Genomic DNA, 17,412 nt, shown 5'->3' on the forward strand with positions numbered 1-17,412 from the left:
AGGACAGTTCAATATCCACAAATCAGTCAATGAAACACCACATTAACAAACTGAAGAATAAAAATCACATGATCTTCTCAATAGATGCAGAAAAAGCTTTTGATAAAATTCAACACCCATTTACAATAAAAACTCTCAACAAAGCAGGTATAGAGGGAACATACCTCAACATAATAAAGGCCACATATGACAAATCCACAATTAACATCATACTCAATGGTAAAAAAGCTGAAAGCATTTCCTCTAAGACCTGGAACAAAACAAAGATGTCCACTCTTGCCACTTCTATTCAACACAGTAGTGGAAGTCCTAGCCACAGCAATCAGACAAGAGAAAGAAATAAAAGGAATCCTAATTGGAAAGGAAGAAGTAAAACTTTAACTGTTTGCAGATGACATGACACTATACATAGAAAATCCTAAAGATGCCACCAAAAACTACAGAACTCATCAATGAATTCAGTAAAGTTGCAGGATACAAAATTAATATACAGAAATCTGCTGCACTTCTATACATTAACAAAGAAAGAGAAATCAAGAAAACAATTCCATTCACAATTGCACCACTGCACCAAAGAGAATAAAATACCTAGGACTACATCTTACTAAGGAGGTAAAAGACCTGTACCATAAGAAAACTACACTATACTATAGGGAAAGTGCATGACAATAATGAAAGAAATTGAAGACAACATGAACAGATGGAAAGGAATATTGTAATCATAGACTGGAAGAATTAATATTGTTAAAATGACCATATTCCCCATGGCAATCTATAGTTTCCAAACAATCCCTATCAAATACCAATGGCATTTTTCACATAACTAGGACAAATAATTCTAAAATATGTATGGAAACACAAAAGACCACAAACAGCCAAAACAATCTTGAGAAAGAAAAACAACCTGGAGAAAGAAGAGCAAAACTGGAGGTATTATACCCCCTGATTCAAAACTATACTACAAAGCTACAGTCATCAAAACAGCACGGTACTGGCATTAAAAAAAAGACACATAGATCAATGGAACTGAATACAGTCCAGAAAATGGGCCCACACTATTATATGGGCAATTAATCTATGACAAAGGAGGCAAGAATATACAATGGGGAAAAGACAGCCTCTTCAACAAATGGTGTTGGGAAAACTGGACAGCTACACATGGAAGAATCAAACCAGACTACTCTCCCACACTATGCTCAAAAATAAATTCAAAATGGATTCAAGACTTAAATGTAATGTGTGAAACCATAAAACTTCCAGAAGTAAACACAGGCAGTAAAGTCCTTGACACTGGTCTTGGTAATATTTTTTTGGATCTGTCTCCTCAGGCAAGGGAAACAAAAGCAAAAATAAACAAATGGGACTAAATCAAACTGAAAAGGTTTTAGTCAGTGAAGGAAACTATGAACAAAACTAAAAGATCACCGACTGAATGGGAAAAGATATCTGCAAACGATATATCCAATAAGGGGTTAATATCCAAAATATACAAAGAACTCACAAAACTCGACATCAAAAAAACCAAACAACCTGATTAAAAAATGGCAGAGGGCCTGAGTAAATGTTTTTCCAAAGAAGTCATCAGGATGGCCATCAGGTACACGAAAAGATGCAACATCACTAATCATTAAGGGTAACGCAAATCAAAACCTCAATGAGCTATTCACCTCACACCTGACAGAGTGACTATTAACAAAATGACAAGAAATATAAATGTTGGTGAGGATATGGAAAAAAGGGAACCCCTGTGCACTGATGGTGGGAATGTAAACTGGTGCAGCCACTATGGAAAAGTGTATGGCGGTTCCTCAAAAAAGTGAAAATATAACTACCAAATGATTCAGCAATTCCACTCCTGAGTATTTATTTGAAGAAAACAAAAACACTATTATTCAAAAAGATATATGCACGCCTATGTTCCTTGCAGTATTACTGTATATCTCATAATAGCCAAGATATGGAAGCAACCCAAGTGCAATCAATAGAGGAAAGAAAATGTCTCTCTCTCTCCCCCCCACACACAAACACACAGGAATATTACTAAGCCATGAAAAAGAATGAAACCTTGCCATTTCCAACAACATGGATGGACCCGGAGAGTATTACGCTCAATGAAATAAGCCAGACAGAGAATGACAAATACTAGATGACTTCACTTAAATGTGGAATATGAAAAACAAAACGAGTGAACAAACATAACCAAACAGAAACAGAGTCATTGATGCAGAGAAAAGATGGCTGCCAGAGGGAAGGGGAGGGGAGGAGGAGAGAAATAGGTGAGGGAGATTAAGAGGTACAAACTTTCAGTTACTAAATAAATGAGTCACAGGCAAGAAATGTACAGTGTGGGGAATATAGTCTATGTAATATCTTTTCCTGGTGACAACTAGAATTATCACTATGAACATTTTGAAATGTACAGAATATATCATTATGTTGTATAACAGGAACTAACAGTGTTGTCAGTCAATTATGCTCCCAAAACAAACAAACTCATAAACAGAGAGATCAGATTTGTGGTTTTCAGAGGCAGGGGTAGGGGAAGGGGGAATTAGATGAAAGTAATAAAAAGATATAAACTTCTAGTTATAAAATAAATAAATACTAGGGATATAACGTACAACGTGATAAATGTAATCAACAGTGCCATTAATTATAATCTTATAATTATAACATAACAGTGCTGCTATACATGAAAGTTAAGAGAGTAAATGCTAAGAATTCTCATCACAAGGAAAAAAGAGATTAAATTTCTTTAATGTATCTATATGCGATGATGGGTGTTCACTCAATGTACTGTGGTAATCATTTCATGATGTATGTAAATCAAATCATTACATTGTACACTTTAAATTTATATAATGCTGTATTTCAACTGTATCTCAATAAAACTGGAAGAAAAAAAAACCCCAAGCAAACCAATCAACCAACCGATTAACCTTCAATGGCCTGCCACTGCTTTCAAATATTTAAATCTAGACCCAACATACTCAAAATCTGTATTTTAAATACTTTCCATGATTAACCTCAATACTTTTTATTTTACTCTTTCCCTTCACCTGAAATGTTCTGTGCCTGCTGCATACTACTTCCACCAGTGAATATCCATCAAATGAAATTCTACTTAGTGTTCAAGGTTCCATTTAAAATTTTAAATTCTCTTCCTTCTCAGGTGCCATCTCTAATAGCTCAGACAAAATTTCTTCCTCCTCCTGCTCCAAATGCACTTTGCTTATATCTTTACTGAAGTATTTCATAATCTGCCTTAAATTTTCATTATCTGCTTGCCTCTGTTCATAAAATGAGTGAGTACAGGAATTGTGTCCATGGTCAATGAATGCTTCTTAAATTAGAATCAAATGAGACAATGAGTGTGACAATACTTTGAAAAACATTCCTGTAAATTATGAAAATGGTAATAATCTATTCAGTGGGATTAATCATAGATCATTAATCAAAACTCCTATCACAAACCTATGAACTTAATTATTTCTCCACAACAAATGGCTTCAGTATCTCAAAGTTCATTTACATATTTCAGGACTAACTTTCAATCCCAAAGCTTAATTCTCAATTGCCTTTACACATAGGCAGGACAAAGAAGTTAATGACAACAAAATCATGAGATCATCTCATGCAAACCCTTCATTTTAAAGAAAAGAAAAAACAGGCATGAAGATTCAGAATGTCCTGCCTGAGGTCATATATTGGCACTGTTGGTTGGTGCCTACTGCAGGTAAAGAAAATATAATAGAAGGGAAGGCTGATTTAATTTTGAGGTAATCATTTTTCTAACAAATTATCAAAATCATCCTTGACTTTATGTATACGTAATCTCTTCAAAGTATTTATACTAATAATGACCAAAAGCAACTTTATTATTGCCTTCATGTAGAGAGAGTAAGTAAAATTAACCAGCTTTCCTAAGTTCTTTCTTTTATATCTCTAACATATACCTGAATCAAAATTCCAATTTTCAGTGTCAAATGTTAATTTTTTCTAATATTCAATTTAAACAGTAAGTTTATAAAAAGGACTGGTAAACTCAGAGAATAAATGTAAAACTGTCATGAAATTAAAACTGTGATAGTGTTAGGAAAATAGCCATACCATTTTAAGGATAAAATTTATGATTATTCAAAAAATTAATTCCTTATATAGAATTTATTACAGTTTCTCTTAAGGTAATGCTATTTCTTTTTTTCTTTCTTTTTTTTTTTGGTAATGGTATTTCTAATCTGATCAATTTCCTGAGCCTGAAAAAACATTTCACTAAAAATTTACATACAATTCCACTTTTAGGACAACAGTTTACCTTAACATTTGATTTTTTTGAGAAATTCACCACTACACCCCAGCCAAAATCGTCTCCTTCATTCTTTACCTGAAAAGAAAGTAAAGCAAGTAAAAAGGAATGTTTGTCCAAAAGGCAATTTAGATATCATGCCCACATTACAGGCTAATAAAACTTTGAGTCTTCCTGATAAAATGTTTTTTTGAAAGATCATTGTTAAACTTAAAAAAAAGAAAAAAAAAGAAATTAACCCTACAGAAAGAAATCTCTGCCAAATTTCAAGGGATTCCAGAACAGCAATAACAGGAATTTCTCAGTTGGCAAATAAATGTTAAAAATGATATGGTGTATTTGTTTGGAGAATATCTGAGGTCTTTTATAGCTAATGAATTCATCCAGGTCTTAAAACTGCGTTACTCTGGGACAGCATTTCATAACTGGAAATATTTTATGTTAATTCCAAAACTGTCCACTTCAATTTATATCCCCCCAAATGAAAATCAGTAGCGATTAAAAGGCCTTCACATGACCCCTCCTTCATCAGTGCCACATGAAACAGGTAAAAGAATAAAATTAATATAGATTAAAAAAACTACTGTATTTTACCAAGATAAGAAAAAAAATTGGAAGCTTCATGCAAAAAATATTAAATATTGAAATAATTTATGACAAAAATAATGACATACCTTTACCAAACGACCTGGTTGTAGAAATGGTAAGCAATATTTTGGTTTGTGAATATATTCTTCAATTTCTTTACCCAATTTGGCAAGCTGCTGCCTAATCTTATAATAGATGACTACACTTTCTTCATTTGGTATTACTATTTTATTATACTGTTCTTCTGAGTTCTTTACCTCTGTAAGTAAATAAAACACATACACAACATCACAAAATTATACATCTTATGTAAATTATACCAAAGATACATCTTTTTTTACTACTACAATTGTAGGGAACAAATTCAGACCGCTTAGGTTAGAAGCTTTGAGGAAAAGATTCAGAGACAACCATAAGACATGCTGTCTAGTTTCTCCCTTCCCCATTAAGGTTCACCTTCTCTATTTCTTCTCACAGTTCCCCAACTCACTGTGACCTCAAAGTGATTCTGAACTGGAGTGGTTTTGTCTGGTAAGTTAATTCTCTCCTGTGGATAGGGGGAGAAGACTATTTCTGAGAATTCTAGACCTACACTGTTGAACAAGCACTGCCCTGTAAAACTTTGTATTATGGTAGAAATGTTCCATATCAGCACCTTCCAGTATAATACCCAGTAGACACTATGTGGCTAGTTAAATTTAAAATAATTAAAATTAAATAAAATTAATCATTTAGCTCTTAAATTGCAGTAGCACCATTTCAAATGCTCAACAGCCATATGTGGCTGTTGACTTCAGTACTTGAAAAGCACAGAGAGAAACAGCCATATGTGGCTGTTGACTTCAGTACTTGAAAAGCACAGAGAGAATATTTCCACAGAAAGTTCTACTGGACAGCACTATTTTGGATCTTCTAATATGCCGCTTTAACTCAGCAAAAAACCCAGTTTGTTAATGTCGTCAGGCTTCCTCCACCACCTGGGACTATGTCTCCTAAAACAGAAGACAGGAAATTCAACCATAGTTATCCCTCTACTCAGTCAGTGGCCAAAACACTAGCCCCTTTCAGCAACTGTCCTTTTAGTTAATCTAACCATCTCTGATGCCATTCCCTGCTCCAATTCTTGCAGCTAGTGCTGACCTCCCATCCTCACTCATTCCATTATGCCTCTTTCCCACTGTGAACAAACACTATTTTTACTTGGGTAAACCACACATAAAATTCACTATTAATGACATGTAGTACACTAACAATATATGAAACCATCACTACCATGTAGTTCTAGAATATTTTCACTACCCCAAAACTCCATACCCTTTAAGCAAACACTACTCATTCTTTCCTCCACCAGACCCCGGCAACCTTTCTGTCTGCATGAATTTGCCTATTCTAGATATTCCATATATATGGAATCATACAATGTGTGGCTTTTGTCTTTGGCTTCCTTCACTTAGCATAATCTTCTCAAAGTTCATCCATGTTGTGGCATGTATCAGTACTTCATTTCTTTTAATGGTGGAATAATATCACACTATATGGGTACACCATTTTGTTTACCAGTTGATGGACATTTGGATTATTTCTACCTTTTGGCTACCGTGAGTAATGCTGCTATGAACATTCATGCACCAGTTTCTGTTTGAACGTATTTCCAATTCTTTTGCTTATATACCATGAGTGGATGGCATTGCTGGGTCTTACAGTAATTCTATATTTAAATTGCTGGGGAAGTGCTAAACTATTTTTTACAACAACCACACCATTCTGTTAATTACCTAAAAAAAAAAAAATACCCATCCTAGTGAGTGTGAGGTATCTTGCTATGGTTATGATATGCATTTCCCTAATGATGTCGACCATCTTTTCATGTACTTATATGAAAAGATGTACTTATATATCTTCTTCATGTACTTATATATATCTTCTTTGCAAAAATGTCTATTCAGATCTTTTGTCCATTTAAAAATTAGGGTCACTGTCCTTGTCCCCATGGTGAGCCAAGCCACTCCTTGCCCCTGCAAGAGACCCTCCAACACTAGCAGGTCAGGAGTTCCATGGACCCTGAACACTGTGGATGGAAACCAGTGTGACCTATGAACTTGGGTTGCTTGTTTTTACACGAATTGCACTGAACTTTGAATTCCACTCAAAGCTGTAGAGAGACTGTTCTGAGGACCGGGATAATTTTTGCAGTAACACAAGCCATGTGGCTGACAGGGTCTTGGTGCTCTGGCCGTGTTTCAGGCCTGTGCCTCTGAGGTGGGAGAGACAAGTTAATGACACTGGTCCACCAGAGACTTCCAGGCTCCATGTAATATCAAATGGCGAAAGCTCTCCCAGAGATCTCCATCTCAATACTAAGACCCAGTTCCACTGAACAAACAGCAAGCTACAGTGCTGGACACCCTATGCCAAACAACTAGCAAGACAGGAACACAACACCACCCATTAGCAGAGAGGCTGCCTAAAATCATAAAGTCACAGACATCCCAAAACACACCACCACACACGGTCCTGCCCACCAGAAAGACAAGATCCAGCCACATCCACCAGAACATGTGCACCAGTCCCCTCCACCAGGAAGCCTACACAACCCACTGAAGCAACCTTAGCCACTGGGGACAGACACCAAAAACAACAGGAACTACGAACCTGCAACCTGCGAAAAGGAGACCCCAAACACAGTAAGTTAACCAAAATGAGAACACAGAGAAACACACAACAGATGAAGGAGCAAGGTAAAAACCCACCAGACCAAACAAATGAAGAGGAAATAGGCCGTCAACCTGAAAAAGAATTCAGAGTAATGATAGCAGAGACAATCCAAAATCTTGGAAAGAGAATGGAGAAAATACAGGAAATTTTGAACAAGGACCTAGAAGAACTAAAGAGCAAACAAACAATGATAAACAACACAATAAATGAAATTAAAAATTCTCTACAAGGAATCAGTAGCAGAATAACTGAGGCAGAAGAATGGATAAGTGACCTGGAAGATAAAAGAGTGGAAATAACTACGACAGGCAGAATAAATGAAAAAAAATGAAAAGAATTGAGGACAGTCTCAGAGACCTCTGGGACAACATTAAACGCACCACCATTCGAATTATAGGGGGTCCCAGAAGAAGAGGAGAAAAAGAAATGGACTGAGAAAATATTTGAAGAGATTATATTTGAAAAGTTCCCTAATATGGGAAAGGAAATAGTCAACTCCAGAAGTGCAGAGTCCTATACAGGATAAATCCAAGGAGAAACAAGACAAGACACATATTAACTGAATGATCAAAAATTAAATACAAAAAAAATATTAAAAGCAGCAAGGGAAAAACAACAAAAAACATACAAGGGAATCCCCATAAGTTTAACAGCAGATCTTTCAGCAGCAACTCTGTAAGCCAGAAGGGAGTGGCAGGACATATTTAAAGTGGTGAAAGGGAAAAACCTAAAACCAAGATTACTCCCTACCCAGCAAGGATCTCATTCCGATTCGACAGAGAAATTAAAACCTTTACAGAAAAGCAAAAGCTAAGAGAAATCAGCACCACCAAACCAGCTTTACAACAAATGCTAAAGGAACTTCTCTAGGCAGGAAACACAAGAGAAGGAAAAGACCTACAATAACAAACCCCAAACAATTAACAAAATGGTAATAGGAACGTACATATTGATAACTACCTTAAATGTAAATGGATTAAATGCTCCAACCAAAAGACACAGACTGGCTGAATGGATACAAAAACAAGACCTGTACATATGCTGTCTACAAGAGACCCACTTCTGACCTAGAGACACATACAGACTGAAAGTGAGGGGATGGAGAATGATATTCCATGCAAATGGAAATCAAAAGAAAGCCAGAGTAGCAATACTCATATCAGATAAAATAGACTTTAAAATAAAGAATGTTACAAGAGACAAAGAAGGACACTACATAATGAGCAAGGGATCAATCCAAGAACACATAATTGTAAATATTTATGCAACCAACATAGGAGCACCTCAATACATAAGGCAAATGCTAACAACCATAAAAGGGGAAACCGACAGTAACACAATCATAGTAGGGAACTTTAACACCCCACTTTCACCAATGGACAGATCATCCAAAATGAAAATTAATAAAGAAACACAAGCTTTAAATGATACATTAAACAAGATGGACTTAATTGATATTTATAGGACCTTCCATCCAAAAACAACAGAATACACTTTCTTCTCAAGTGCTCCTGGAACATTCTCCAGGATAGATCATATCCTGTGTCACAAATCAAGTCTTGGTAAATTTAAGAAAACTGAAATCGTTTCAAGTTATCTTTTCTGACCACGATGCTATGGAACGAGATATCAATTACAGGAAAAAATCTGCAAAAAACCAAACATACGGAGGCCAAACAATACACTACTAAATAACCAAGAGATCACTAAAGAAATCAAATTGGAAATCAAAAAAATACCTAGAAACAAATGACAATTAAAACACGATGACCCAAAACCTATGTGATGCAGCAAAAGCAGTTCTATGAGGGAGGTTTATAGCAAGCACTACAATCCTACCTCAAGAAACAAGAAACATCTCAGATAAACAACCTAACCTTACACCTAAAGCAATGAGAGAAAGAAGAACAAAAAAAAAAAACCAAAGTTAGCAGAAGGAAAGAAATAAAGATCAGATCAGAAATAAATGAAAAAGAAATGAAGAAAATGACATCAAAGATCAATAAAATTAAAAGCTGGTTCTTTGAGAAGATAAACAAAATGGATAAACCATTAGCCAGACTCATGAAGAAAAAAGGGAGAAGACTCAAATCAGTAGAATGAGAAATGAAGAAGTAACAATCGACACTGCAGAAATACAAAGGATTGTGAGAGATTACTACAAGCAACTCTATGCCAATAAAATGGAAAACCTGGAAGAAATGGACAAATTCATAGAAAAGTACAACCTTCCGAGACCGAACCAGGAAGAAATAGAAAATACAAACAGACCAACAGACAAGCACTGAAACTGAGACTGTGATTAAAAATCTTCCAACAAACAAAAGCACAGCACCAGATGGCTTCACAGCCAAATTCTAACAAACATTTAGAGAAGAGCTAACACCTCCCTTCTCAAACTCTTCCAAAATATAGCAGAGGGAGGAACACTTCCAAACTCTTTTTACAAGGCCACCACCACCCTGATACCAAAACCAGAAAAAGATGTCACAAAGAAAGAAAACTAGAGGCCAGTATCACTGATGAATATAGATGCCAAAACTCCTCAACAAAATACTAGCAAACAGAATCCAACAGCACATTAAAAGGATCATACACCATGATCAAGTGGGGTTTAACCCAGGAATGCAAGGATTCTTCAATATATGCAAATCAACCAGTGTGATAAACCATATGATCATCTCAATAGATGCAGAAAAAGCTTTTGACAAAATTCAACACCCATTTATGATAAAACCCCTCCAGAAAGTAGGCACAGAGGGAACTTACCTCAACATAATAAAGGTCATATATGATAAACCCACAGCCAACATCATTCTCAATGGTGAAAAGCTGAAACCATTTCCTTTAAGATCAGGAACAAGACAAGATGTCCAAACTCACCACTATTATTCAACATAGTTATGGAAGTTTTAGCCACAGCAATCAGAGATGAAAAAGAAATAAAAGGAATCCAAATCGGAAAAGAAGAAGTAAAGCTGTCACTGTTTGCAGGTCACATGACATAATACACAGAGAATCCTAAAGATGCTACCAGAAAACTACTAGAGCTAATCAATGAATTTGGTAAAGTAGTAGGATACAAAATTAATGCACAGAAATCTCTTGCATTCCTATTCACTAAGGATGAAACCTGAAAGAGAAATTAAGGAAACACTCCCATTTACCACTGCAACAAACAGAATAAAATACCTAGGAATAAACCTACCTAAAGCGACAACAGACCTGTATGCAGAAAACTATAAGACACTGATGAAAGAAAATAAAGATGAAACAAACAGATGGAAAGATATACTATGTTCTTGGATTGGGAAAATCAACATTGTGAAAATGACTACACAACACAATCTACAGATTCAATGCAATCCCTATCAAACTACCAATGGCATTTTTCACAGAACTAGAACAAAAAATTTCACAATTTGTATGGAAACACGGAAGACTCCGAATAGCCAAAGCAATCTTGAGAAAGAAAAATGGAACTGGATGAATCAGGCTCCCAGACTTCGGACTATACTACAAAGCTACAGTAATCAAGACAGTATGGTACTGACACAAAAACAGAAATATAGATCAATGGAACAGGATAGAAAGCCCAGAGATAAACACACACATATGGTCACCTTATCTCTGATAAAGGAGGCAACAGTATACAATGGAGAAAAGACAGCCTCTTCAATAAGTGGTGCTGGGAAAACTGGACAGCTTCATGTAGAAGAATGAAATCAGAACACTCCCTAACACCACACACAAAAGTAAAAGTCAAAATGGATTAAAGACCTAAATGTAAGGCCAGAAACTATAAAACTCTCAGAGGAAAACATAGGCCGAACACTCTATGACATAAATCACAGCAAGATCCTTTTTGACCCACCTCCTAGAGAAATGGAAATAAAAAAAAAAATAAACAAATGGAACTTAATGAAGGTTAAAAGCTTTTGCACAGCAAAGGAATACATAAACGAGATGAAAAGACAACCCTCAGAATGGGAGAAAATATTTGCAAAGGAAGCAATTGACAAAGGATTAATCTCCAAAATTTACAAGCAGCTCATGCAGCTCAATATCAAAAAAACAAACAACCCAATCCAAAAATGGGCAGAAGACCTAAATCGACATTTCTCCAAAGAAGATATACAGATTGCCAACAAACATATGAAAAGACACTCAACACCACTAATCATTAGAGAAATGCAAATCAAAACTACAGTGAGGTATTACCTCACACCGGTCAGAATAGGCATCATCAAAAAATCTACAAACAATAAATGCTGGAGAGGGTGTGGAGAAAAGGGAACCCTCTTGCACTGTTGGTGGGAATGTCAATTGATACAGACACTATGGAGAACAGTATGGAGGTTCCTTAAAAAACTAAAAATAGAACTACCATACGATCCAGCAATCCCACTACTGGGCATATACCCTGAGAAAACCATAATTCAAAACAAGTCATGTACCACAATTTTCATTGCAGCTGTATTTACAACAGCCAGGACATGGAAGCAACCTAAGTGTCCACTGACAGATGAATGGATAAAGAGGTGGCACATATATACAATGGAATATTACTCAGCCATAAAAAGAAATGTAATTGAGTTATTTGTAGTGAGGTGGATGGACTTAGAGTCTGTCATACAGAGTGAAGTCAGAAAGAGAAAAACAAATACCGTATGATAACACATATATATGGGGGAAAAAAAAAAAGGTTCTGAAGAACCTAGGGGCAGGACAGGAATAAAGATGCAGACCTAGAGAATGGACTTGAGGACACGGGGTGGGGGAAGGGTAAGCTGGGATGAAGTGAGAGAGTGGCATGAACATACATACACTACCAAATGTAAAACAGATAGTGGGAAGCAGCCACACAGCACAGGAAGATCAGCTTGATGCCCTGTGACCACCTAGAGGAATGGGATGGGGAGGGTGGGAGGGAGACGCAAGAGGGAGTAGATATGGGGACATATGTATATGTATAGCTGATTCACTTTTTTTATAAAGGAGAAACTAACACACCATTGTAAAGCAATTATACTCCAATAAAGATGTTTAGTAAAAGAAATTATATTGTTTGGTTTTTTTGTTGCTGAGTTGTAAGTGGTCTTTGTATATTCTGGATACTAGACCCTTATCAGTTACATGATTTACAAATATTTTCTCCCACTCTGTGGGTTTTCTTTTCACTTTATTGTTGGTATATATTGAAGTGCAAAAGTTTTAAAGTTTAGATAAAATCCAATTTATTTATTTTTTCTTTTGTTGCTTGTACTTTTGGTATCTTATGTAAGAAACCACTGCCAAATCTAAGGTTATGTAGATTTTTAGCTATGTTTTCTTCAGAGTTTTATGGTTTCAGCTGTTTATTTAGGACTTTCATCCATTTTCAGTTAATCTGTGTATATGGTGTGAGGTAAGGGTCCAAATTCACTTTTTTTGCATGTGGCTATCAACTATCACAGCAGCACCACAGATATATGGGTTTATTTCTGGACTCTCAATTCTATTCCATTGACCAAACTCCTGTATTTAACCTGTGTGCTTCAGTTTCTTTACTCACAAAATGAGGATAACAATAGTAGCCATACCCCACAAGGCTATAATTAGAGGCTGACAGAACATATGGAAAGTACTTAGCTAACAGTATAGCACACTGTAAACACTGAGGAAGGATATTACTGTATTATTATTATTATTTTAAAATTATCATCTTCAACCTTCTCACAGACTGCTCCCGCTAACTTCTGGTCTTTTGCACTCTTTTAGGCATTTAGGTTGTTAATTTATTTTTTTGGAAAGATGGAAAAAGGTAAATGTGATAGCCTAGGACTATGATATCAGGCATGGGAATAAGCAAAGTTTTTGATTTCTGAACCCTCCTTAATACCCCACGCATGTCCAACTTCTGGCTGAATTCCCACCCCACACAGTCATCCTTATACACAACAACAAATCCAATCTACTGCATGGAGACAGAAGGGAAAGATGTCGTCACCAAGTTAGATCTTCTGACTAAAAACAAACAAACAAAAAACTATTAAAAGTTTGTTTCTCTCTCCAATTTCCCAGGTCTTTTCCTTTCTGCATCTATTCTAAGTAGATGACACCAACTTAAAAATTCACTTAGGAGGCATCCCATTTTAAAAGTAAAAAAAGAAAAAATAATTTAAAGAAAGTATTTAGAAGTCACTTCTCTTCCTTCCCTCTGAAGAGTACCCACCTGCGTCATAGGCAGCTCCTAATTTCCACTGGCACACTGTAACCCTGCATCCTGCTCCTGTGAGCTGATCACTAGAGAACTCTGCCTCAAGGGACTTCCTTCCTGCAGACTCAGTTTCAAGAACCCTTACCAGCCTTGCCAGCCTCAGCTTACCTCTGTGCCCCTCAAGTTTTTCTATGAGATTCTATGAGCTTCTGTGAGCCAACCCTCGCCTGGACACCCTTATATCCTTAGTATCCAGTATAGCCTGGCCCCCAGGGCTTCAACGCGGAGTTTATCCATGAGTCCTTTCCTGCAGAAGGTACAACCACTTCCAATGACAGGAGGACTTCGTCCTGCTTCATTTCACTGTTAGTCCTAGACAATGACTTATTTTTGGAAAAGAATATGCCTTCCAGGCAACTCTTGACTCTTCTTCCCATCATTGAGGATTTCTTGTGTTCAGATTTATAGAACTGAGGTATGAAAGAATAATCTTGGGGTATGAGGGGTGTACCAGAATAGAACAAACAATATCCATTCAGAAAGCACCCCAAGAGAAAAAAAAAAGTCAACTTAACAGCATTTCCCATCTGTAAAGAGATAGAGAATAACTACATGGTGGCTGGTAGCTTTTTTGTTTTTATCATAATAGAGGAGGGTTGCAGGGCAGAATGAGCAAGAATTAGCTCCACAGAACATCTGGACTCAAGCTGAAACCCTAAGAGACGGAGCTAACTGAGGGTGTATGACGGCAAGGGCAGCTCACATGTGGTGAGAACTTTATAGGAGAAAAAGCAGTTTTTAAAATTATTTAATCTGAGCCTCCTAATGCTTTTAAGTATTCAAAATAGTTGCTATAATATCTGTATTATTCTTCTGGGACTCGAATCACAATTAGGAGACCTGACCCAAATCACATGCCACATGGGAGCAGGACCAAACATTAGAACCCTAAGGTCCAGTTCCAGGATTTCCCTCATCCTTAACAATGAACAAACCATCTCATTTCATCTCCAGATGCTCAGGAATCTTTCCAAAGTAAATACATACATATAAATTTCCATCTGTTGATGAAGACTATAATTTCATAAATAATTTTGGTAAAAAACCTAAATCCATAATTTTTTAACCATATGTTTAAAAAACAGGATATATGTATCTCTGTAACATATACTATTATTAAGTTCCTGCACTTGCGTTTGTAGAAAGGGGGCTTAGGTCAATTTGTGCGAAGAACTTTTAGCATGCAATCTACTGGGTCAACATCTGGCACCAACTGTGACACTCCTCTCTACAGCTCTCCTTGCACTTGACTTCTCTCTTTCTTAGAAAAGTCAACAAGAGCAATAACAATACTTCCATTGTACTTGTCCCTGGTCAGACCTCCCATAGAAAATACTATTTACCTCTGGGCACCACATTTTAAGTAAGACACATTTAGACATTTAAAAAGTTGGATGAAAAATTAGCTATAGGAAGAGACTGAAATGTTATCAGGGATGTGTGAGGAGACCCAGAGTTTGCAGACCATGTCCTCCTCCTCTAAGCCTATTTATTTGTATTAATTGCTTATTTTTAGTGACACCAGAGTCAGAGCTGCCAAAAAGTCTGCTGAAGTATTGAGATATGTTCTTTGGAATTTTTTATCTTTTCTTTGCTTTTTGTTTTTACCTCTAACTTCTGGTCTTTTATACTCTCTTAGGCATATTGCATTATCCTGGTTATTTTTAAATGAACTGCATTACTTTTTACATGAACTGTATTCCTTTCATTTGAGAATAGAAGGCTATTCTTAACACGTTATAAGAGTAAACATTATCAGAAAAAGATATGATTTAAAAAATGTGGCAGACTAAAGTCAATAAGAGGTTATATGAAAAGGAAAAATATACACTGAAATGCTAATCTTGCTGCCTTACCAAAAGTTACAAAGTAACACTGCAGGTATCAGTGGAATACTAAATAAGCACTGACAGGAGTTGTTTATGGAGAGATGATACACAAAGATTCTGCCTGATGCTTAAATACTGCCCCCATCCTCCACTCCAAATCATTTCTGTTCTCAGGCAACTTAACTAATGAATCAAAAGTTTGAGAGACAGTTTAAGAAATCACATGTTTTTTGTATCTAGTAAGAAATCACATGTGTTTTATATCTAGGACTCTAAATACAGATATATACCACTCCAGGAAGTTAGTTTAGGTGCAGCCCACTTTTTCCCAAATTAAGGAAAGTATATCTTGCACACCAATCAAAAAGTAGAGGAACCTCAGTATAATAAGCTGGTTTTCCTGCAGTGTACCGCCATAAGAAAGCCTCAGTATCTTAGGAAACAGCATGTGAGATATGCCCATAAACTCTTAAGACAGTCTGCAATCAACTTCCCCCTTTTGAGGGAGAGGGGCGATGGGGTTCCAAAATTATATTTGTATCATATAAAACGTGCAATAGATACAGACCTGTGAGTGATGGGGAAATGGACTGCTACTCCCAGTACTGAGCAAATTTTACAAAAGGTTAAAGTTTAAATGGCTTTACTGATGTATGGCATTACTATCATTAATTAAAACAAGCACTTACTGAGAATTTAACATAAATGATCTCATTTAATTTTCATGATTTGGATGAACTAGATATTATTCCAATTGCATAAAAGAGCAAACTAAGGCTGAAGCAGTCTGTATTCAAACCCATGTCTAACTCCACAGCTCCTGCTATTAACCATGGCATTATCTATTAATGAAACTAAACAAAAGGATTAAAATTAAATCTGCATTTCTCTTTCCATTTTTCTTTCCAGTAAAGGAACAGTGAAATCCTAGAATTAAAATAAATAAATAATTAATTAATTTTTGGATGCGTTGGGTCTTCGTTGCTGTGCGTGGGGTTTCATTAGTTGTGACAAGCGGGGGCTGCTCTTCATTGAGGTGTGTGGGCTTCTTACTGAGGTGGCTTCTCTTGTTGTGGTGCATGGGCTCTAGAGCACAGGCTCAGTAGTTGTCGCACACAGGCTTAGTTGCTCCACACGGGCTTAGTTGCTCTGCGGCATGTGGGATCTTCCCAGACCAGGGCTCGAACCCGTGCCCCTGCGTTGGCAGGCAGATTCTTAACCACTGCACCACCAGGGAAGCCAGAAATCCTAGAATTTTTACTGTTTGTTTTGTATTTTTTTAAAAAACATTTTTTGTTGTTGTTGTTGTTGATTCTCACAACCCCATGAGGGAAATACTGTTTGCTTTTGTAAATTTATTTATTTATTTTTGGCTGTGTTGGGTTTTCATTTCTGTGTGTGGGCTTTCTCTAGTTACGGCGAATGGGAACTACTCTTTGTTACGGTGTGCAGGCTTCTTGTTGCAGAGCATGGGCTCTAGGTGCACGGGCTTCAGTAGTTGTGGCACGTGGGCTCAGAGTTGTGGCACATGGGCTTAGGTGCTCCACGGCATGTGGGATATTTCCGGACCGGGGCTTGAACCCGCGTCCCCTGCACTGGAAGGCGGATTCTTAACCACTGTGCCACCAGGGAAGCCCCAAGAATTTTTACTCTATGACTCACTGGAAAATCTACTGTGGATTCAGTAAATCAAAATGAAAAACGTCTCATGTATG

At 36.6% G+C, this 17,412-nt stretch overlaps 1 protein-coding gene across 3 annotated transcripts in view; it reads right to left on the reverse strand.

Annotated features, from left to right (window-relative positions):
- The window catches only part of MTREX (Mtr4 exosome RNA helicase), a 136,986-nt gene that overhangs the window by 51,449 nt on the left and 68,125 nt on the right, over positions 1–17,412 (reverse strand). For all 3 annotated transcript variants that reach the window (XM_004275144.3, XM_033437856.2, XM_033437855.2), the window contains exons 17-18: positions 4,981–5,153; positions 4,316–4,384 (exon numbers count right to left, since the gene is read on the reverse strand). In XM_004275144.3, coding sequence (XP_004275192.1) covers positions 4,316–4,384; positions 4,981–5,153 — 242 coding nt within the window. The remainder of the gene's footprint in view (positions 1–4,315; positions 4,385–4,980; positions 5,154–17,412) is intronic.

The sequence above is a fragment of the Orcinus orca genome, chromosome 3 (genome assembly GCF_937001465.1).
Source record: "Orcinus orca chromosome 3, mOrcOrc1.1, whole genome shotgun sequence".
NCBI lineage: Eukaryota > Metazoa > Chordata > Mammalia > Artiodactyla > Delphinidae > Orcinus > Orcinus orca.